At 34.8% G+C, this 24,569-nt stretch overlaps 1 protein-coding gene across 1 annotated transcript in view; it reads right to left on the bottom strand.

Moving 5' to 3' along the window:
• Nucleotides 1-24,569, bottom strand: part of AKT3 (AKT serine/threonine kinase 3) — a 180,537-nt gene that overhangs the window by 104,549 nt on the left and 51,419 nt on the right. Inside the window, exon 4 of the mRNA XM_044676315.1 lies at nucleotides 13,950-14,081. Coding sequence (XP_044532250.1) covers nucleotides 13,950-14,081 — 132 coding nt within the window. The remainder of the gene's footprint in view (nucleotides 1-13,949; nucleotides 14,082-24,569) is intronic.

The following is a 24,569-nucleotide window of genomic DNA, read 5'->3' as shown; positions in this document are numbered from 1 at the left end:
CTTTTTGTGGTGGCAAAGAACTGGAAAAGGACAGTATGTCCTTCAATTGGGGAATGGCTGAACAAATTGTGGTATATGCTGGTGATGGAATACTATTGTGCTAAAAGGAATAACAAACTAGAGAAGTTCCAGGTCAACTGGAAAGACCTCCAGGAACTGATGCAGAGTGAAAGGAGCAGAGCCAGAAGAACACTGTACACAGAGACTGATATACTGTGGTAAAATCGAATGTAATGGACCTCTGTACCAGCAGCAATACAAAAACCCAGGACAATTCTGAGGGATTTATGGTAAAGAACGCTACCCACATCCAGAGGAAGGACTGCAGGAGAGGAAACATATAAGAAAAACAGCTGCTTGAACGCAAGGGTTGGGTTGGACATGATTGAGGATGTGGACTCGAAACTACCACACCAATGCAACTACCAACAATTTGGAAATAGGTCTTGATCAAGAACACATGATAAAACCAGTGGAAATGTGTGTCGGCCATGGGTTGGGGGAGTGCGGGGGGTGAAGGGGAAAGTAGGAGCATGAATCATGTAACCATGTTAAAAATGAATATTAATAAATGTTTAAAATTTTTAAAAAAAGAAGAATTTAGCTTTCTGGGATACTAACAAGTGCATTTATAGGTTATGAGTCTGATATACTCACTATGTTAAATGCCTGGAATTCTTTACCTAAAAGCTATCTTTCAAATTTTAACAACTTTATAAAGAAAAGAACTGGGGAGTTTTAGTGGATCGTCATCAAAAAACAAAAAACAAAATAATGTAAACTTATGCTGCATTAACAGAGGAAAAATGACCACTCTTTTTCTGGTTTCTGAAAAGCTAACCAGAAAAGCTACAAAGAAAGGCAAGTAAGTTGGTAAATGGGCTTGAGCTTGACTGAAAACTTAAGTTGGCAAACAAAAAAATTAGAGGAAACATGTTAGTTGATAACTTATCTCCTGCTTCCATGTCTAGAATGTTCTCTCTCCTCACTTCTTACCTCCCATTTTCCTAAATTTCCTTCCATGTTCTGATAGATCCAAGTGCTACCACCTACCTACAGGGGAAACCTTTCTAGATGGCTCCCTCTGTACTATAAGAAAACACTCTTACAAAGGTAAATCAGTAAGGGAAACCCTGGGATGATATTTCTGAGGTTAGCCAAGAGTGTTGATTAGCTAACCCTCAGAGCCCCCCTAATTGACTCTGCGGGGAGCCAATGGCTTCTCTCTTCTAGCTCCCTTTACCCTTAGAAATGATTCTCTGACTGCATTTATATTTAACTAAATTTGGTTTATTAACAAATCTTTAAGGGAAGTGATTAGGATAGAGGGAAGTTAGGGTTTGCCCTCAATCTTAAGCACAGATTGGGCTTTCAGTCTCTGTCAGAGTTTGAGCTGAGCCCAGGGCTCACAGGCTTATGGAGGTTTCCTTTCTTCTAATCTGTACTACATCTATGCTAGCTTTTATAAGTTCAAAGTCTTTAGCAAGTAGACAGTGAGAGGAAAAAAGATTTCTGACCTTCAGAGCTGGTTTGGCTTTTCTCCTCCGACTAATGCCCCCCAAAACAGGCGTTACAGGTCAAGTAGGCCCTTCAAATCCTTTTAGTCGATGTTACGATCCACAGGAATCCAGAAAGAGAAACAGTTGGGAAAATCCCAGGAATAGAGATAGTTTCTATCCCGAGAGGCTGAGAGACCACCTTCCAGGCCCAAAATCCAGGAAAGAGTCCTCAGAGAGAAGAACTGTCACTCTCTTCCATCTCTCTCCCCTCCCCTTTCAATTGCCTTCATTGTCAATTTCCTTGCTCCAACCTTCCAAAACCTGTCTGTGCAATTTCCCCACAGTACCCCAAAACTAGAGCTATCTATTCCCTGAAATTACTTTGAAATTATTTTAAATTTTTTTAATTTACTTATCTCTCTATACATGTTTTTTTTTTTTGCCCCCAATAGAATGTAAGCTCATTGAGATGTAAGAGGGAAAAAGGGTTTTTTTGGGTTCAATATATTAAAAGATGGTGCCCAGAGGATTGGACTATTATCAATCCTCAATTAAGAATAATCTCAAGTCAAAATTGACTTTTATGAAAGTTTATTTACAATTAAGAAGAGAGAGAGGAAATAAGGAAATAAGAATCTAACCCAATAGATAATTTACTACAATCCTCTAATTAATCCAAATAGGTCTAATTAACCCTCAGCCCAAAATCAAAGGGCCAGAGGCCCAGTGGTGAATGAAGCAACACAGAGTCTATTAAGGAAGTTCCTTAAGAGAAGTTCAGGAAGATTCAGTCAGTCTTTAAACTCACCACCTCCACAGACCAGAAGAGCTAGAAGACCTCCTTCACCAGCCACCCTCTTCACCAGAAGCACACTCTCACTCACTCAACTCCCTCTTTTTAAAGGGGTCACTCATGTGTCACTTCCTGTGCCTCCCTCTTATTTTGTGTGTCCAATCACAATATACACTTCTTATTAGGGGGAGGTCAGTCAATTCTGATTCGTCACCCACTCTAGCACACACTCGGTTAAGGACCTCCCAGAATTTGGAGGTGTTCTCACTTTTGGTGATTAAATCTAAAGATGGGCACTGTAGACTTAATCTAATTATCACAGAGAATAGAATTTGTTTCAATTTTGTCTTTATACAGTGTCTCATGAATGGTGGGTCCTTAAATGCTTAATGAACTGAATTTAAGTAAATCTAACAATTTGCATTATTAGTCATATAAACTAATGCTAATATTATAACATCAAAGAAGATACTGTTTGCAAAAATTTTGGTAACTACAACAATTTCTCATCATAGATTACAGAAAGGTCTAAATCTATACTAGGTAAGGGAATTCATGCTATGTCAAAAGTATATATATAACATGTTAAAATGCCACTGGAAAAATATTATATATGTAAGGAGAACTATACTATTTTTTGCAAGGATTTATACTAATCATTTTTTGTATATCTATTTCTAATCTGAAAAAAGGTAGTAAAAAGAGGCAAATGATTGTTTACTCCCATTTATTGAGTAAAAGTTTTGCATAAGAGAATGAATTTCAAGATATCTAGTCTTCATCTTATATGTTTAAGCAGTTATATCATTTGAATGCCAGCTACTGAGAGAACTAAACATAGAAGAGGAAATAAAAGATAAATTTCCTGTGTTTAGGAAAACAATTTTATTTTTCTTACTGATATCAATTCAACCTAAAGACTATATTATCTATCTACTATAAACTGACCAAGAGATTTCATTTAAAAATAATTTTGTATCTCTTATTTATCAGTGACAGAGGATAATTTTAAGTTCTGCAAAAAGATTAACAAATTGATATATATTAAATGACTACAAACAATAATATATATGTTCAATATCCATTAGATGGTATTAGAAAAGAGCTAACATTGTACTAATCTATTTTAAAGTATATATAATCAGATTAGCTTTCTCTTAATGCAAATTTTACATTACTTTATTTCCATATACTATTTGATCACTGCTATGAAGAAAAGGTATACATAGGTAAGGTAAACATAGATGCCAATAATTTTTTTTTTAAACCCTTGTACTTCGGTTTATTGTCTCATAGGTGGAAGAGTAGTAAGGGTGGGCAATGGGGGTCAAGTGACTTGCCCAGGGTCACACAGCTGAGAAGTAGCTGAGGCCGGGTTTGAACCTAGGACCTCCTCTCTCTACGGCTGACTCTCACTCCACTGAGCTACCCAACTGCCCCCCAATAATTTTTAATTACATTTAAAAGCAACTTGTCAAAATTTAGTTAAAAATCAAAATCACAAAGCTTAGTGGTTAAAATCTTTTGATGATCTTTAAAAACATATTCATTTATAATGACTATAAAGGAATTGTGCTATAACCTTGGATAAGCATTAAAATTACATACATATGAATACTTGTGAAATAAGTAACTTTCTAACTGGGGTAATACCACTAACATTAGGTAAATTATTATTAATATCACCAACATCATTTAATTTAGTTAATTTAGCACTAGCAGCACTTAAATTATCATTAATTCTCTTTAAATTACCCTTTACATTGATTAAATTATCACTGATTCAATTTAAATTACCATTAACATTGATTAAATTATCACCATTATTAATTACATTACTATTAACATCAATCAAATTATTATTAACACCAATTACATTATTAGCATCATTCACAATTCCATTACCATTATCATTAACACATATAATTTGTTCAATATTCACTTTATTTCCATCAACCTGATTAATTACTTCTGAATTTCGGGCACACCTTCATAATGAAGCTGTCCCTCCATTCTGATTACCATGATTAACATTTCTAGACACAAACTGACTGTATTTTGGACATTCACAAGTTCTAATCAAATCCTGCATTGTGTTTATAGTCAGGGCTTGTATCCCTTGGCAGCATACATTTTGGCATGTGAATCCATTTTATTGACCATAACCAAAATTTCCATTATTGTTCCAATTGTTTTTTCTATAGCCATAATTATTATTGAACCCATAATTCCTGTTGTTATATCTCTGCCTATCAAACTGGCCTCTAAATCTGCAATTTCACCAGGTGTCCAACCCTGTTACAGAGGTAACACCCCCTAGGCCCTTGGTATCTAGTATTTCCACTGGCAGTATTCTATATGCCCTCAATACAGCCACTGCTTTGATCTCATTGATTTCCTTATCTTTTGCCTTGCTGTTAGCCTCCTTTAGTTGTCTTCAGAGACTTTCTATCACTACATCCTTTTCATCACTTACTCTGTCTCTCTCTTGGGCATAAACATACTTAGCCTTTTGTTTTAACTCACCTAGACTAAATATCTCCCAATCCAGGCAATTCTCAATAAAAAACTTCCTCACATGTGGTACTGCCTTTTTAACAAAAAATTCTCTTTGCATTGTCCAAGGTGGTATCATCCTGGACATCAAGGCCTAAGAGTGTCTCCACGGCCTCCATAATCTTGTCAAAAAACATTGCAGGTGTTTCCTGTCCTGTCTGCCTTGTGTTCTCAAACTTTGACCACGCATTTGGCCGCCTTGAATTGTTCTCTAATACTTTGATAAATGATCTCCTTGCCTGCTTTCAACATGTGATAGATACGGACAGAATTTAGGTCAAGCTCCTCCCAATTTTCTGGCCATGGTGTCAAGCCTGGGGTATTCCTGGTTTCCCCAATAAATTTCTATCATGCATAGATAAAATTTCACCCAAAATCAACCAGAAGTCATTGAAATCTGGGTCAAAGGTCTTCACCATGCATCTCAGTACCTTGATAAACCTCCCTGGCTCATTATAGAATTTTGGAGCCTTCCTTTTAATGGAATCTAGTCCTCTAGTTTAAACCATGTGTATTGCTTCACGTGAAAAATTCCATCATCCCTGACCACTGGCAGCTCTCGCAAGGGAAAAAGAGAAACTGGGGTGTCACCATTATCTTGGGCCTTATTCCCTGCTCTTAGTTCCAGTATTTGCCACATTAGGAGTTTCATTAGTTTTATATTGTGCCCTTCCAAAGTCTTATTGTTTGGTGCATATAGAGCTCCATATTTTGCATTTGGATCTTTAATAACTTTTACATTATATTTACTTCCAATTCTCTACAGAACCAAGCAATTATTATCTTTACCATGTAAGCCATACCAGAAAATATTTATCTTATTCTATATATTCCACAGGTACACAATAACAACACAGGCATGTGTGTAACTATGTCCAACATTGTTATTTGCCATATAGGTTGTGCTATCTCAACATCCACAACCAGTCTAATATATCTAGGAACACCTTTAAATAACAAATAAGGAATAAACCAAATCAATTGCCATAGACAATACATACAATAATCAATAATGTCCTCCATAATGACTCTAGTTAATATCTCTACAACACAGAGACTGAGTGCTAGTACAAGAGTTATTGTTATTCTCTACAGTGTATTAGCTACTAAACAGTATATACGACAAGACATAAATAAATATACAATGTATACAACAAGACTTTAACAATATTAACAATGAAACCAAGACACAGGAGGGTAAAAACAGCAAAGAGCAAAAAAAAAAAGCCAAAAAAATTGTTAAAAACCCTTTCTCTGAGGCTCTGATATACTTAGTAGTAATTTGAGAACTCCAAAGAGTTTCCTCAATGACTCAGGGAAGAGAGCAGTCTATTCTGACTGATTTAGAACCTTCAGGTCTCAAACAACCACTGAAGAGCTCAATGGAATGTTCCCACTTCCAGTTTAGTCTGACTGCCTAAGAGTCACTTCCTGTTTACCTTTCTCACTCAAACCACCTAGGGATGCCAAACTGAAATAAGTAAATGTCTAACTGGGGTAATACAGAGGTGACACACACAACCAGGACACACCCACACACCCACAAGTGACAGGATGCACTGGATAACTGAGAACAGGGGTCGGCAACATATGGCTCTTTCTGCAGGAGCCATAAAGTCAATTTTTTTTCAGGCGCTGTTACAGGAGCATGCATTGTGAGCACTGTATGGCTCTCACGAAATTACATTTTAAAAAATGTGGCATTTATGGCTCTCATGGCCAAAAAAGGTTGCTGACCCCTGACTGAGAACCTACCCAAGGGATATGTGAGTTGAGTAAAATTGCATTGGTTGGTGAATGACAATTGGCAGTTTACTAGTCCGTCTAGACAAGGAAAAGACAAGGGTTGAAGGCTATCTTTTTGTGGGCTATTTCTTGGGTTTGGAGAAAGGCACAGAAAGTAAAGAAAACCTGTTTATTAAAGCTTAGGGTAAAGGTTCCCAAACTTTTCTGGCCTACCGCCCCCTTTCCAGAAAAAATAATACTTAGCTCCCTAGAAATTAATTTTTAAAAAAATTTAATAGCAATTAATAAGAAAGATAAATGTACCTGTGGCCATCACCGCCTCCCTGGATCACTGCAGCACCCACCAGGGGGCGGTAGCATCCACTTTGGGAATCACTGGCATAGGGGTTAGAGAATGGACAGACTAAACTAATTTCTAATGGGTAAGCTCAGGCTAAGGGAGTGGGACAAAACTACACTAGTTCTAAGTACAGGCTGACAGATCCAGCCTGTAAGGTCAGAAGGGAATATGAGTCTCACTGCAGGGGTCCACTTATGTTTCAGCATTGTGCACAGCCTCCAGGAGTCACAGCAAGTAAATCCACAAAAAGGGTAAATTCAAGGAGCTGAACTGGTTTGATATGTCCACCAGTCAAACCAGAATCACTGCTCAACTTGATCTTTCCCAGGATAGATGAATTTACAGAAGACAGTTATTTTCTGGGCTCTTCACCTCCAGCAGCTAAGGAAAGCCCCTAACTGTCAGCAGTTGCATCCAGAGAGTTCCTCAGAAAAAGAAGTCTCACTCCATCATTCCATGCTTGGAACCTTCTCTGTCAGCCATCCAGTTAACATATGCCTCTTACTACACTTTACCTAATTCTCTTATAACAATTGGGACCTTTGAGGAACTTCAACTACATATATATGTGTTATCAGTATCAAAAAATTATTTTTTTTCAATTTGTTGACTTAAAAAATATCTAGAATAATGGTTTTTTTAAAAATAATGCACATTCCTATCTTCCACCTACCAGACCAATTTGCATAGTTTACTGGGCATTTTTTAGAGACTGCATGGAACAGTGGAAAGAATGGAAGCCTTGGAGTTAGGAAGAACATTTGAAGAAAGTGTGAATACCATCTCAAACACTTACTAGGTATATGACCTGAAACAAGTCAAAAAAACTCATATAAAAATGGGAAAAGAAACAGTATCAATTTCAGGGGACACTAGTGAGAATCAAATAATATGTATATAAAGCTCTCTACAAACCTTAAAGAGTTAAATAAATGTTACCTGCTGTTAGTATTAAGACTTCTGATATCACTGATTTCCTTCCTAGTACCTTTCTTAGATGTCATCCCCTGTGAATTTTTGGATCTTTCTATTGCTGTTCTTTACTATACACTGTAGTTACTGCCTATGACATTTAGTTTTGTGGATATACATTAATACTTTTCTTCCTCCTTTCTTTTTGGTTTAAAGTCATTTGGCTATACTTGCAAGATTCCAGAAATTTTTTTCAGCACTTAAGTACAATCCAACTCTTGTCAGGAATCTGTCATTCTCATATTCTTCAGCATCAGCTTTTTGTTTAACAAATCTACCTCTTTTCTGAAGTTCATACCTATGATTAGCAACAGCAGTGCAATTACTTTATAAATGGTGTCTCAGACTCAAAGCTTCTCCTTTCTAATCTAGTCTCTACACAGTTACAAACCTGACATTCATAACCCACAAGTCCTATCACCCTACTCTCCTATTAAAAGATATCAATTTGTTTCCTTCTCCCTCTAGGATCAAATCAAATGTTTCTGCTTGGCTTTTAAAGCCTTTCACAATCTGACTTTACCCTGCTTTTCTACAGTTACTACACATTATGCCCCTGCACATGCTCTATGGTATGGCCAAACAGATCAATCTATTGTTCCTCATTCATAGCTTCTACTTCTCCTTTCTCTACCTTTGCAAAGATTGCCTTCCATTACCAGGATAGACTTTTCCTTCCTACCTTTCGGAATTGCTAACTTACCAAAAACTTCACCTCATATTACCATCATCAAAACAGATCTTTTATGATTACCCTACTTTATCAATTCCTGAAATTATATGTATTTTGTGTATGTTTTGTCTTTATCTGTGTATATGTTGTTTTTCCTCAATATAAGCTCCTTAAGAGTAGGAACTGATTTTTTTTCTTCGTATCACTAATACTTTAGACAGTTCCCAACACATAAATGTAATTTATTACATATTTATAACAAATCATATGCATTATATTACGTTACATATTATATTGTTATATAGAAAAAATAAAATAGAATCCCTAAAAAATGTTTAAATGTTTTTTGATTAGTTGATGAAAGAACCTAACGACTTCAGTTTGGGGCTCAAGACTTCATAAGTTTTAGTAATGCTTTTTGGATAGCTTTTTGTATTATTGCCTATATGCTTATGTCAATCAAAAGAAATGTAATGTAGAAATCTTATATAAGCATTATGAAGTTATCTGCCATTATGGCTTGGAGATATCTATACAAATACTTATATGTATGTACGTATGCATGTCCTAGGAAGATTGCCATTTTACTATTATGTTAATACACAGTTACCTCAAAACTCTTTAAGCAAGAAGCCAAAAATCATACCACAGGTCTGGTTCTCAACTCTTCAAGAAGAATGTTCTATATGATACTTAGCTCTAAGTAACCTCCCCTAAAGAAATGCTGTGTCAAACTATTCCTGGGGATTGACTTTCCTCTCATCTTTCTCTATTTCTTATCATCTTCTTAATTCTTAAATCATTAGCACATCAAAATTAATCAACCAATCTTCATTATGCTCCTATGTTGTCACGTACTATGCTAAAGCACAGGGAATACAAATAAAAGCAAAAGAAAGTCCCTGCCTTTTTTTTCCTTCTTCTGAGTTATACATGTATTATCACACAAACATTTCCTCTTCATTCATTATTGTAAGTGAATAATCTTATAATACCAAAACCAAAAAAAGTGCAGCTATAAATATTTTTGTACAAACAGGTCCTTTTCTATTTTAGTACCTACCCTTAAAGAGCTTACAGTCTAATATGGGAGGCACATGCAAACAATTATTTACAAAGCAAGCTATATATTGGATACATAAAAAATAATTAAAAGAGGAAAAGCACTAGAATTAAGAGGGGTTAGGGAAATACTTCTATATAAGGAGGATCTTAGCTGGGACTTAACAGAAGCGGTGGGGTGAGGGGTGTCAGTAGTTACAGCAAAGGAGGGATGTATTATAAATATAAAGGACAGCTAAGGAGAATGTCTGGAGCTAAAAGGTTATATGGCTTATTTGTGGAATAGTCAGGAGGCCAGTGTCACTGGGTAGAATAGTGCATGTTGGGGAGCTAGTTTATGAATGGCTTTAAAGAGCAGACACAGCATTTTGTATTACTTCTGGAGGCAATAGGAAGGAGAGTGTCATAATTGGACTTGTACTTTTAGAAAATCATTTTGGTGGCTGAATAAAAAATGAACTGGAGTAGGGAGATATTTAAGCAATCTATTGCAATAATAAAGGCATAAAATAATGAGGGCTTTCACTAGAATTGTGGTAGTATCAGTGAAGTGAAGGGGGCATATTCAAGACATATTGCAAAGTTGAAATCAGCAGGTCTTGGCAATGGATTGGATATGGGTGCAAGGGAGTAAGAGAGAGTGAAGAATCTAGAAGGAATCCAGGCTCTATGCCTGAGGGACTAGTTATATGATGTTGCCCTTTACAGTAATAGAGAAGGCAGAAGGAGAAGAAGGTTTAGGCGAAAAGATGAGTTAGGTTTTAGACATATTAAATTTAAGATGTCTACTGGACATCCAGTTTTAAGAATCGAAAAAGCAGATGGAGATATGAGATTGGAGGTCAGCAGGACTGGGGCAGGGTGAGTAGATTAGAAAATCATCAGCATAAAAACAGTAATTAGAGCCACTGGAGTTGATGAGATAAGGAAGTGAAACAGTGTAGGAATAGGAGAAAAGAGAACACAGGATACTGAAAGTTAACCTTGTTAGCATCTTGAAAACCACTCACATATTCTATTCCATTGACTTGCTTTTGCCTTCCTTTACTCATTTTTCTTCTCAACTTCCCTGTATTTCTCTTTGTGCTTTTCTACTTTTCTTTTTTAAAAAGATTTTTATCAAGACCATTTGCTTTATATACTTAAATTTCTCCTGAAGGGGAGGCAAGTCCCCCTCCCAGAAAGCCATCCCTAACAAGAATTTCTTTTATTGAGACAAGAGGAAAGAAGTCAGCAAAATAAAGAATATACAAATCTGAAATCATATACAAAGCTCCACACTTAGGGAACCTCTACCTCTGGCAAAGAGGGAAGGAGGAAGTGTACTCTCATATTTCTACTTTGAGACAAAGCTTGCAATATTAAGTTTCAATTATTTTGTAGTTATAGTTCTTGTTGTAATCATTGTATATACTATTTTCTTGGCTCTGCTTATTTGGCATCAGTTTCACATAATCTCCTTTGTACTCAGGATGCTTGTAGTTTCTTATGGGACAATAATATCCTGTTTCATTCATGTAATTCAATTTATTTAGCCATTTCCCAATAAGTGAATTTCAACTTGTTTCCAGCTCCCATAAAAAAGTGCCAGTATTAATCTTTTGTTGTATATGGAGCCTTTCTTTTTGTGAGTGACATCCTTGGGGCATATCCCTAGCAGTGAATTTTTTGGGTCAAATACTACAGACATTTTAATTCTATTTCCATATCCATGCTATGAAATTTCTTAATCTGATCACAATCTGTTGTCATCCTCTATATATATTACACCCCAAACCTATTCTTTTTTCCTCATAGTAACCTCTAAGCCTCTCTCAGTTCTTTCTCAGGCCATCAAATCTATACTGGATATGTTGTTTTCCCTTCCCTATCTTGACCCCTTGGTAAACCAACTCAACTCTACACTGCCTCTTCTCCCAAGTACTTTACTCTTTCTATCACATTGAAATTACTCCCCTGCCAAGTCTCAGCCATGGATTACTCCAAGAGATCTTGCTTCTTCTCCTACTTACAACTGAACAAAGCTGGAGAAAATAATAAAACTGTTGTATGGGTCCACTACAAATTAACTTTATATAATATCAATTAGGACTTCCCTATAGTAAAGTAATGCTATCATGCATTCCTAATTGACTCATGGTACTACTCATCATAATGCCTTTTGTAAACCTTTTCTCCCTTGTTAAACCTGGTTCACCCTCTCCAACTTTCTCAATTCAGAATCTGGTTTCATATTTTAATGAAAAATTTGAGCCCATTCATTGAGAACTTCCTTTTCTCTCTTTTTCATCCCACAAATGATAATAATAATATTGATGATGATGATTATAATAACTAACATCTGCATAGGGCTTATGTGCCTGGTGCTGTGCTAAGTACTATATAAATGTTATCTCATTTAATCCTCATCACAACCCTACAGGTAGACAATTTATTATTATTATTCCAATTTTACAGATGAGGAAACTGAAAAAGTCAGAGGAATTTAGATCTTGACCCAGCCCTCTATCCACTGCACTTATACAAAAGCTTCTCAATTTCATGCAATTAAAATTAAATATTTTATCTTTTGTAATCTTCCATGTTGTGTATCTAAAGCATGTATTTTGCTTCTCTTGTAATATATTTATGACATGATTTTAAATACATGTCATATTCAAATCTCCTTTACAATTTCTTCTTCACCTTAAGACATTCTCCTGCTCCTTCTCCCAAACAAACTTCTTCCATTGAAACTGAAAGCAGAAAGCATCTTATGTTCCTAGACTAGTAAACAATGACAGGGGGCAGGTAATTATGCATTAGTGGTCTGGAATGAAGGAAAAGAAAAGGAAATGGAGAGGCAAGAAGGAGAATGTTATATATATATAACCACAAATAATAATACACTGAGGAGTTAGCACTTAACCTGGCTCATTTCTCTCAAGCAAGCATTCTTCCCTGCAAGCATTCAGACTAACAAAGCATTAAACATACAAGTTTCTTAAAATCAGGAAGGAACAGAGACAGAATTATATCTGAGTACCAACTTGCAGCACCAAATTAAATGTTCACAATTTTATTTACAAATATGGGTTTAGAATTTTTCCTAGAGATTCAGATTAAGCACCTCTCTTCAGCCTGTGATGGATATGCTTGATTCCAATAAAAAGTAGTGAATTCCTTCACTCCAGCACCCATGTTTCAACATAGCCCTGGCAGGCTGAATAGCTTTATACAGTTCAGTTTAATCCAGTTCAGTCTAGCTCATTCTAGCCCAGTCTCAATCCCAAACTTTTTAATTCTTAACTGGTAATCTGGTCCATCTCCCACACTGCATCTTTAGTCAAGATTGCTAACCCCAAAGTTCCTACATAGTGTTTGAGGGAGCATATACACATGGACTTCCTTCAAAGGAGAAAGGAGAGCTAGCTCAACTTCCATTAATGCAAATCTATTACATGTATGTGTTTCTTTTCCCAAGAAGATTATCAGCAACTTGGAAGAAATCAACATACTTTAATTATTTCAAGATTTTATAACCTTCAGTTCCAAGTACAGTGCCTTATACATAATGGGCCATAAAAAAGTTGGTAAGTCTGAAGCAGACTTAGAAATCAAAAAGAGACATGGTTTGGTACAGGGAATGGAGGCAAATATTGCAGGTAAGATGTAATGAACAACAACTTAGAGGTAGAATTCTTGATTAGAATGGAAATAATTATTTGGTACACAAGAAAAAGTAGAAGTGTTTATAAAGATAGGTACATTTAAGTTCTGAGAAAGATACTAGAATAATTAACAGAATCCTTTGTTATGAAGTTTTAAGTTCAATATAGTCATCAGAGGAGTTCAGAAGACTATACAACAGAATTTCAAAGCCTATTAATGTCCTTTCTTCATAAGCCCAACAGTCTATCTCCTTTAATAATTTCTGTTGTAATTTTTAAACTTTTCATTATAATATTAATTTTCTCTCTGCCTTGTAGGACCCTACATTTGCCAAACAATTCCAAACAGAGGATGTTTAATGTGCAGTACAATATTGAAGTCAGAATGCCAGTGCCTTATAATGCAAAATATTTTTGTTTAATTTATGGAACAAATTACATGGAAAATGTTGCATTTTTACATTTAAAAAATTATTGTTCTGTAAGAATATCAGTAGTTCTATTAGGTATTTTCCAAATGATAAATTAAATATTAAAAACCAGATTATATTTTAATGGAAGCACATACTTTATCCATTGTATAGTAGTGAAAGGAAAATGTTCTACTTTAAGCGATTCTCAAAAACAAAATATTTGAAGGAAAGGGAAAATATGTTACCTTTGCAATAATTACTTCTTTCTTCAAAATCTTCATAGCATAATATTTTCCACTTGCTTTCTCTCGAACCAAAATCACTTTCCCAAAAGTGCCTTTACCCAATAGTTTCAAATAGTCAAAATCATTCATTGTCTGGAAAAGGACAAATAAAAAATTCAAGTAATGAATGCTTACAAAATCATCACAGAATTGAAGTATATTTTTAATAGATATTAGGCCTGGAAAACTTTAACTTTTTTCTTAATGTCACATAAAAAAGGCATAGCTACTATGATGTCAAGTAATTAAATATGTAAACAAATGCTTAGATATAAAATTAATTCAATACAAAGTGTTTTCTGAGTCCTATTAACATTTTAATATTCTGTAGCTGAGATAGCAAAATATAAATTAAGTTTCAAATTATTAAGTAAAGATTTTAAAAATATGATTCTAATTTATAAATCCAGCTTAATATCACAATTCTTTCCCTCACACACTCTGGGTTCCAGTCAAAAGCACACTTGTTGTTTCCCATTTATGACATTTTATATGCCACTTACATACATATACAAATATCTCCCATCACTGGAATATACTCCCTCCTTTCCTCCTTTTATAATCTCAAGATTCCTTTAAGGTTAAAGCCAAGCATTATTTCCTATATGATATCATTTCTAATGCCCCCTACTTGTCATAGCCCCCCCCATTGCTTTGTATTCATTTATCTTTTATGTTAATTTATATTTGCATCGTATATGAGTTATGTTAATGTATATTTGTATCGTATATGAGTATATGATGTTTTCTTCCAATAAGTTCTTTGAGTCAGGATTTGTTTCATTTTTGTCTTTGTATCTATTGGTAACAGTTTCTGTTTTATGCCTAGTGCTTGAATGGGTTATATAAAGGCAATTAGGTGGGTCAATAGATAGAGCACTGGGCCTAGAGTCAAGAAAATCCAAGTTGAAATCTGGTCTCAGACACTTACTAGCTATAAGTCACTAAACTGCTTCAGTTTCCCTATCTGTAATATAGGGATAATAATAGAACCTACCTTCTAGGGTTGTTGTGGGAATCAAATAAGATAATACTAATAAATAACTTAGTACAATAAATGGCACATAATACTATAAAAACGTTGGGGGACTGAAATTATTATTGCTATAGATATTATCATCATCATGGACTCCAAAACAGTAAGATACAATTCAAGGCCTTGCAATCGTGTTTGTGTGTGTGTGAATATATAAACAACAGCTAAACATCTAAATATATATTAAAAGTCCAGTGAGTGGTTCAACATTAGTTAGGCTAGCATAGCTGAGGAAGACTTTCTGAAAGAAGTAACATGGCAGCTTTTCTATAATTGAAAAACATACTAGGAGAAGAGGTTAAATAAACAGAATAATAGTAGAACAAAAACATGGATAGGGAAATGCAAGAGACATATCAGATAAAACAATGAGCATACTATTTCAGGTAGAATGAAAAGTTAATATAATAGTAGAGTAAGAGAACAGTTTGAAAAGGAAGCTTGAGGCTGGATTATGGAGGACTTTGAATGGAAGACTAAATGCAGTTAAATAGGGTGTTATCCTAAATTTGCTTTGCTTTGACATTTTTTTATCTTTATTTTATTTTCCCTTTTACTATTAGTTAAGATGATGATGACACTTAAATATTACATTTTGTATCACCTACATTCTCAGGACTCTCATAAAATCCTTTTTGTTGGTTAGTTGATAAAATATATTTTTGTTGATTATAATCAAATGTCAGTGATTACAAATATAGTTTGAAGAGCAGGAAAAAACTAATTGTTTAATGACCATGCCCAGTTCCTAACTGATAACAAATTAAAAATAGATATATAAAAATATAATGTGGTTGTAAGAAGACTAATGTTCTATAAGTAGTATGAGTATTAAGGAAAACAACTAAAACTCACACTTCTTCAAAAACCACTGCTACTAGGTATACACAGATTTTTCCAGCAGGGTGAAAGGGTGAGAGGATTCCAAAGTTCATACTCCCTAATAGTGATTGGTAACAGTGATGCTTTTTAAATATTCTGAAGAGTTTTGTCTTCAATTGAAGACTGTTCTCAATGGAACAATCTACCCCCCCATTATAAAAAATTTTATTTCCATTTTTAGAAATTAATATAACTGCACAGATATTATTCTCAAAACAGTGTCAATTTAGAGCTCCATGGTACTCCATTAAAAATTCAATTGAAAGGTGGCCTAGCAGTACCAGATCTTAAACTGTACTATAAAGCAGTAGTCATCAAAACAATATGCTACTGGTGAAGAGTCAGAAGGCAGGATCAGTGCAATAGACTTGGGGGGTAAGCAACCACAGCAAGATAGTTTTTGATAAACCCAAAGAACTAAGCTTTGGGGACAAAACGCCACTATTTGACAAAAATTGCTGGGAAATTTAGAAAGCAATATGGGAGAGATTAGGTTTAGATCAACATCTCATACCCTATACCAAGATAAACTCAGAATGGGTGAATGACTTGAACATAAAGAATGAAATTATAGGTAAATTGGGTGAGCACAGAATAGTATACTTGTCAGATCTATGAGAAGGGAAAGATTTTAAAACCAAGCAAGAATTAGAAAAAAATCACAAAATTCAATATAAATAATTTTGACTACATTAAACTAATAAGTTTTTGTGCAGAAAAACCAATGCTACCAAAATTAGAAGGGAAACAACAAATTGGGGAAAAATCGTTATAACAAAAAACTGAGATAAATGTCTAATTACTCAAATATACAAGGAGCTAAATCAGTTGTACAAAAAAATCAAGCCATCTCCCAATAGATAAATGGGCAAGGCACATGAATAGGCAATTTGCAGATAAAAAAATCAAAACTATCAATAAGCACATGAGAAAGTGTCCTAAATCTCTAATAATTAGAAAAATGCAAATCAAAACAGCTCTTAGGTATCACCTCACACCTAGCAGATTGGCTAAAATGACAAAAAGGGAGAATAATGAATGGTGGAGGGGATGTGACAAAATTGGGACATTGATGCATTGCTGGTGGAGTTGTGAACTGATCCAACCATTCTGGAAGACAATTTGGAACTATGCTCAAAGGGATCTAAAAGATATCTGCCTTTTGATCCAGCCATACCACTACTTGGATTATACCCCAAAGAGATAATAAGGAAAAAAACTCGTACAAAAATATTTATAGCTGCACTCTTTGTGGTGGCAAAATATTGGAAAATGAGAGAGAGTGTCCTTCGATTGGGGAATGGCTGAACAAATTGTGGTATCTGCTGGTGATAGAATACTATTGTGCTCAAAGGAATAAAGAACTGGAGGAATTCCATGTGAACTGGAATGACCTCCAGGAATTTATGCAGAATGAAAGGAGCAGATCCAGGAGAATAATTGTACACAGAGACTGATACACTGTGGCACAATCAAACATAATGGACTTCTCTACTAGCAGCAATGCAAGAATTGAGAGCAAGGCTGAGGGACTTATGAGAAAAAACTAGCCACATTCAGAGGAAGAACTGTGGGAGGAAAAACACAGAAGAAAAACAACTGCTTGATCACATGAGCTGATGGGGATATTATTGGGGAGGTAAATGTTAAACGATAACTCTAGTCCAACTACCAATAATATGGAATTAAGTCTTGATCAATGATATATGTAAAACCCAGTGGAACTGTGCCTCGGCTAAGGGTGTTAGGGGAGCTTGGGGTAGAGGGAAGACCATGAAATATGTAACTAGGGGAAAATATTCAAAATTAAAATTAAAAAATTCAATTGAATATGTTTCATTTGCTATTTGAAAGTACACAAAAAGATGTGTAAATTATGTCATTTATATATACCTGTTGTATATAAAAATAAATGATGCTACACTACATACACCAATTCACAAATATTATAAGTATGGAATAAAGAATCTATAAATTGCTTTCAAATTCATAGAGAAAAGGCAAAATAATTTTGAGGAATGACAATTTATCAATAGAACTATAATTCTTAGATATAAGGTAAAAAGAAAGTATGACAAGCTTAGCTCTGAATTTCACAGCTTCTGTCAATTTGACTGTCAACCTATTTTTTTGTAAAATGCATTTTGCATAGCAATAAATATTAGTAAAAAAATCCATTCTTGTGACAAAGTCAGAAACAGACTTCAGATCTATTTTGACAAAACTCTTCAGAATATTTAAAAAGCATCACTGTTACCAAATGCTCATGTTATGCCAAAATTACGAAGTATTTGTCTGGGTTTTGCAATCTGAATGTAACTTGATTTAGTATTCTAACCATGGTACATTGGGTCAGTATCAAAAGATTTTCCTTTTAGGAGGGTGTCAAAGAACAAAAAAAACTTGTATTTAAGATGAGAGAGTGAAAACTTACCTTAAATCAACTTTCCATTCATTGACTTTAAGAATTAATTATTAAAATTCCAATTTATGGAGTCATATTTTTATGTTTGTACATCTTATCTCTTAGTATCACTAATGTTATACATCCTTTATATTATTAAGACTATTTTTCTAGTCAAGGAAAGCACATATTCCTTTCAAAAGTAAAACAAAAGAGGAGAAAAATCACAACTGCTGAGAGACAAAGAAGATCTAGAATCTAATTTCCAATGTAAATATTAAAATTAAATAAATATTCATAGTGAAGGACAATTCAACCCACCTTACCAATAAATATTTTCATTTTGATTTTTAGGTAAAAAAAAAGATATCCCTTGTATACAAAATAGATATGATTCAACAAAGTTGTCCAAAAAGTAAAAGTTTATATCCTAAACCCTGTAATTTATAATTTTCTGAGAAGCATGTATTATAGTAGAGAACTCTTGGATTCCTTCTCAGCTAATCCAGAGCAGACTGATTAGGATGAAGGAGGCCTACAGTGATAATTCAGTCCTATCAGCAACAACTCCTGACAAACCTCCTGCTTATCAACAAATATACCACAGCAACATATCTATACTAAATTTCTGCCTGGGTATTAGACACCCTTGAATCTATTCTGCACAAAAAACTATCAGTAAATTCTCAACTTCTTGCCCTTCTCCTTCCTGCCTCTCTCCTACCAAACATACCTAAAGAATAATAGGATAAAAATTCTTCATCTTTATTCATAAATGCTTTTAAGTTTGTGACATAAAAGAATTAAATTTTAAAATCTGGTGTCATTTATGTAATTTAATTATGTAAAAAATCTACTGATATTTAGCAATGTTAATTTTATTAGTATGCCTATTTAAAGGAACTATTCTGATAACTATATTAGGTATAAAAATTTTTGGCATCTAGTCAAAACATCTAGTCATTTAACAGGTAAAAAAAATGTGGTTTAGAGTGATTAAGTAATATACTCAACTTCACAAAAGTAAAAAATGGCAAAAGCAGGATGTGAATCCAAATTCCCTGATTCCCAGTCCAGTACACAAGCAGAACACAATGAATGTTGGCATGTCTGACAAATAGTAGGTCAATTAAAAGAAAGAGATGCCTGCTTGAATCTGAGTAAAAGGCACCTACCAAACCTAATCCTTAAAAGATGGATTGGAACAGGGAGAAATTTGTAACAAGGAGACAAATCAGCTTGCTGTTGCCATAGGCCAGGCATGAGATTATCAGTAAGGATGACAATCCAGCACCAAGCTGATGAAATTGGTTAAAGGAGAGAAGGGGGCATTGAGCAGAATTTTAATGTAGGGAAAACTGACAGATTCTGGCAAAAGACTGGAGATAGGAGTGAGGAATTGAAGATTACAGCTAGGCTGCAAGCCTGGGGGTTGAGGAAAATGCCAGGTTCTTCAACAATAAGAAAGTTTGGAATAAGGGATGGTCTAGGGAAAATTATGAATTTTGTTTTAGACATGCTGAGTTTAAGATATCTTCAGGAAATCCAGCTCAAGATGCCCAATAGGATAGGCAGTTGCAAAAGTGAGAATGAAGATCAATTAAGTTAGACAAGGAGATTTAAGAATCATTAGCATTTAGATGATAATTGATGACTACTGTGAATAAGTGAATATATTTAGGCAATAAGTGAATATAATAAATGAATATAGCAATAAGTGAAATAATATAGAAGGAAAGGAGAAGAAGGCCTAGTATAACTTAGATGAAGAAAAAGCAAAGGCTAATTAGAAGGAAAAGTAGAAGAGAAGGATGTTAAGTAAACCTAGAAAGAAAAGTATTAAGGAGAAGATGGTGATGAACAGAAAGGTTTCATAAAGGAAGAAAAAGATAAGGACAGAAAGGTTGAGGACAGGAGTCAAAGGAATTGGGTCAGTAGGAGAGCCACATGGCCATACATATCTTTAAGAAAAATTACTTTGGCACTGGTGTTTAGGAAAGACTAAAGTGCTGAGAGACTTGAGTCACAGACACCAATTAGGGGGCTGTTGCAATAATACATGTGAGAGTACTCATCTCAGTATCTCTCGACTCCCATTTTCAAACTATTGCAAAGGTCTGTCAATTTAACCTTTTCAATATTTGTCCCAAAGGCCCCTTATATCTTTTGACACTACCATCAATCTAATACAAGCTCTCATCACCACATACCTAAATGATTACAATCTCTCCTCATTTCAATCCATCCTCCATTCAGCCACTAAAATTATTTTTCTAAAATGTAACCTTTCATGTTACCTCTCTACTCAATAAGATCCAATAGCTCCCTATCACTTCCAGAACAAATACAAAATGCTCTGTTTGACATTCAAACTCCTTCAAAACCTAGACCCCTCCTATGTCTTTTCTTACACCTTCCTCCCCAACACATACTCTTTGATCCAGAAACACTGGCCTCCTGAGTAGTCCCCAAAGAAGACATTACCTCTACTGACTCCAGGCACTTTCTTTGGCTTTACTTCATGCCTTAATCTCTCCCTCTTCATCTTCCTTAACTTCAAGTTCCAACTAAAATCTCATCTTCTGTAGGAAGCCTCTTATGTACAGTGCCTTCCCTCTTTTAATTATTTTCTATAATCCTGTATATTGTTTTGTATATATTTGTTTGCATGCTGTCTCCCCTGTTAGATGGTATGTTCCTTAAGGGCAAGGAATGTCTTTTGCTTCTTTTTGTATCCCTAGAACACACAGGGGCATTTAAAAAAATGTTGACTAAGGTGATGTGAGTGTAAACTAAAGTGGCAACTGTGAATGACAAGAAGGCACTGATTACATGAGATTTAGTGAGTGTAGGGGGTGTAGTGGAAAGAGGTGGCAATTGATTAGGGATATGAAAGTGAGGGAGACTGAGGAGTCTAGAATAATACTAAGGCAAGCATGAGACACTAGAAAATCATTGGCATGAGTTCACACCCTGCACTTGGGGACTGCTCTGTTCCCCCTCTTCTTAAGGCCCAAAGACATTTTTTGCATGCCCCACACCTCTGTCCAGCCACCTAAAGCAAGCACTTTCACCCTCAACTCTCTCTGGTAGAGTTCACCAAGCCTGCACTAAGAGAATGCTTATGCCTTCAGGAAAATACAGAACATTAGAAGAAGGAAGAAAAGGCAACAAGTTTTCCTTGGTATTGGTTGAATTTGAAATGTATACAAACCATCCAGTTTAAAGTATACAACAGGCAACTGGTAACCTTGAAACAAAGTTCAAAGAAGAGATTAGGACTACAATTACAGACCTAGAATTTATCTGACTCAAGATAATAGTAAAATCTATGGGCACTGATAAGGTTAGAGAGAAAATATAAACAGAATAAAGAAGCGAACTCAGATCAGAGCTTTGAAGAATTTTCATAGTTAGAATATTGGGGTGGATGATGAATCACCAAAGTAGACCAAAGAAATAGTAAAATCAGTTGGAATATTATTTAAGTAATCCCATTCAAAAATTTTGATTAAAAGATTCTAACTTGGAAAAAGGTCTCTTTTTGGAATGGCATGGCTCTGCCCTTAGGCCCTTTATGTTAAATACTTCTATCGATATTTAGGACGGAGACATTGATGTCATCTTATAACATTTCTGACAGATGATAGGGAGAAAGAGATAATATTCTGGATAAAAGAATTGGGATCCAAAAGAATCTTGTTAGCTGGAAAAATAGGACAAATCTAATAGGAATCTAAGATGAAATTTGATAGCTATAAATGTGAAACTTGGTTCTAAAATTTTTAAAAATCAACTATATTAGTTTTATACTTTAAAAATTAAGCAAGTTTAAATTCATTATATTAATACATATATAGAGTTCAGAATAAGGAAGATGATTAGCTTAATGAATGCCATACTTTTTGTACCATATCTGCAGTACTTTGTTCAGCTTGTTCCTCATATTTTAGTTTAACTATAGATTCACGAAATAAGAGAAAGGTAATAAGGTTGGAGGTTCAAAACTAAGTCATTTGAAGATCAGCTGAATGAATTGGTGATCTTTAGCTATGAAAAAGAACAGACATGAAGGGTAAGTTATAACTATCTTTAATGGAAGAGGAATTATAATTTCTTTTCACTAACTCCAGAGGATCAAATAACATATACTTCTAGTAACAGGGACAAAGATTTCAACTCAACATGAGGAAGAACTTACTAAAACAGAATGGTCTTAAATAGCAAAGTCAACAAATATTAAGTTTAAGCAGAAGTTAGATAACTACTTAAAAGGAATATAGTTAAGAAGTACTTTAGGGGGCAGCTGGGTAGCTCAGTGGATTGAGAGTCAGGCCTAGAGATGGGAGGTCCTAGGTTCAAATCTGGCCTCAGACACTTCCCAGCTGTGTGACCCTGGGCAAGTCATTTGACCCCCATTGCCCACGCTTACCAATCTCCCACCTATGAGACAATACACAGAAGTTAAGGGTTAAAAAAAAAAAAAAGTACTTCATGCTGGGAACTAGAGCTGGATGGAAATATGTAGACAGTCTCCTTCGCTTTTCTTTTTATTACCTTGGTAAATTTAATATAAATGCTTTAAAAATTACACATACAAATTCAGAGTTCAAATATAATAATCATGCCTATTCTTTAAATATTGAAATGACTATAGATTTTAATTTTTTATAAACATCATTTATTCTAAACATACTTTACTTTTTAAATTTTGAGTTCTAGATTCTTTCCCTCCCATATCTCTCCAACACAATGAAAAGGCAAAATGCAAAGTTTTCATGTGGGGATCTTTTTCAGGAGGTGATTGACAAACTTCAATTTCTTTATTTTTTTTTTAAATTAATTCAGCAAACATTTATTTATTTTTTTAACATTTAATAATATTTATTTTTTTAACTGAATTTCCTCTTTTATTTTTTTAACATTTAATAATATTTATTTTTTTAGAAAACTTAACATGGTTACATGATTCATGCTCTTACTTTCCCATTCACCTCCCCCACCTTCCCCCCCCCCCCGCCACCATAGCCGATGTGCATTTCCACTGGTTTTAACATGTGTCATTGATCAAGACCTATTTCCTAATTGTTGATAGTTGCATTGGTTTGGTAGTTTCAAGTTTACATCCCCAATCATGTCCACCTCAACCCATGGGTTCAAGCAGTTCCTTTTCTTCTGTTTCCACTCCTGCAGTTCTTCCTCTGAATGTGGGTAGCGTTTTCCTTAAGTCCCTCAGAATTGCATTGCTGCTAGTACAGATGTCCATTACATTCTATTTTACCACAGTGTATCAGTCTCTGTGTACAATGTTCTTCTGGCTCTGCTCCTTTCACTCTTCATCAATTCCTGGAGGTCTTTCCAGTTCACATGGAATTCCTCCAGCTTATTATTCCTTTGAGTGCAATAGTATTCCATCACCAGCATATACCACAATTTGTTCAGCCATTCCCCAATTGAAGGGCATACCCTCATTTTCCAGTTTTTTGCCATAAATATTTTCATACAAGTCTGTTTATCTATGATCTCTTTGGGGTACAAACCCAACAATGGTATGGCTGGATCAAAGGGCAGGCAATCTTTTATAGCTCTTTGAGCATAGTTCCAAATTGCCATCCACAATGGTTGGATCAGTTCACTACTCCACCAGTAATGCATTAATGTCCCAATTTTGCCATATCCCCTCCAACATTCATTACTCTCCCCTTCTTTCATTTTAGCCAATCTGCTAGGTGTGAGGTGATACCTCAGAGTTGTTTTGATTTGCATTTCTCTAATTATTAGAGATTTAGAGCACTTTCTTATGTGCTTATTGATACTTTTGATTTCTTTATCTGAAAATTGCCTATTCATGTCCCTTGCCCATTTATCAATTGGGGAATGGCTTGATTTTTTATACAATTGATTTAACAACTTGTATATTTGAGTAATTAGACCTCTGTCAGAGTTTTTTGTTATAAAGATTTTTAAACTATACTATAAAGCAGCAGACATCAAAACGGCATGGTACTGGCTAAGAGACAGAAGGGAGGATCAGTGGAATAGACTTGGGGTAAGTGACATCAGCAAGACAGTGTATGATAAACCCAAAGAGTTCAACTTTTGGGACAAAAATCCACTATTTGACAAAAACTGCTGGGAAATATGGAAAACAACATGGAAGAGATTAGGTTAAGATCAACATCTCACACCCTACACCAAGATAAATTCAGAATGGGTGAATGACTTGAATATAAAGAGGGAAACTATAAATAAGTGAACA

This window comes from Gracilinanus agilis, chromosome 4 (genome assembly GCF_016433145.1).
Source record: "Gracilinanus agilis isolate LMUSP501 chromosome 4, AgileGrace, whole genome shotgun sequence".
Taxonomy (NCBI): domain Eukaryota; kingdom Metazoa; phylum Chordata; class Mammalia; order Didelphimorphia; family Didelphidae; genus Gracilinanus; species Gracilinanus agilis.
Note: the sequence above shows the minus strand (reverse complement) of the source record. Positions and strands in the feature narration are given on the sequence as shown.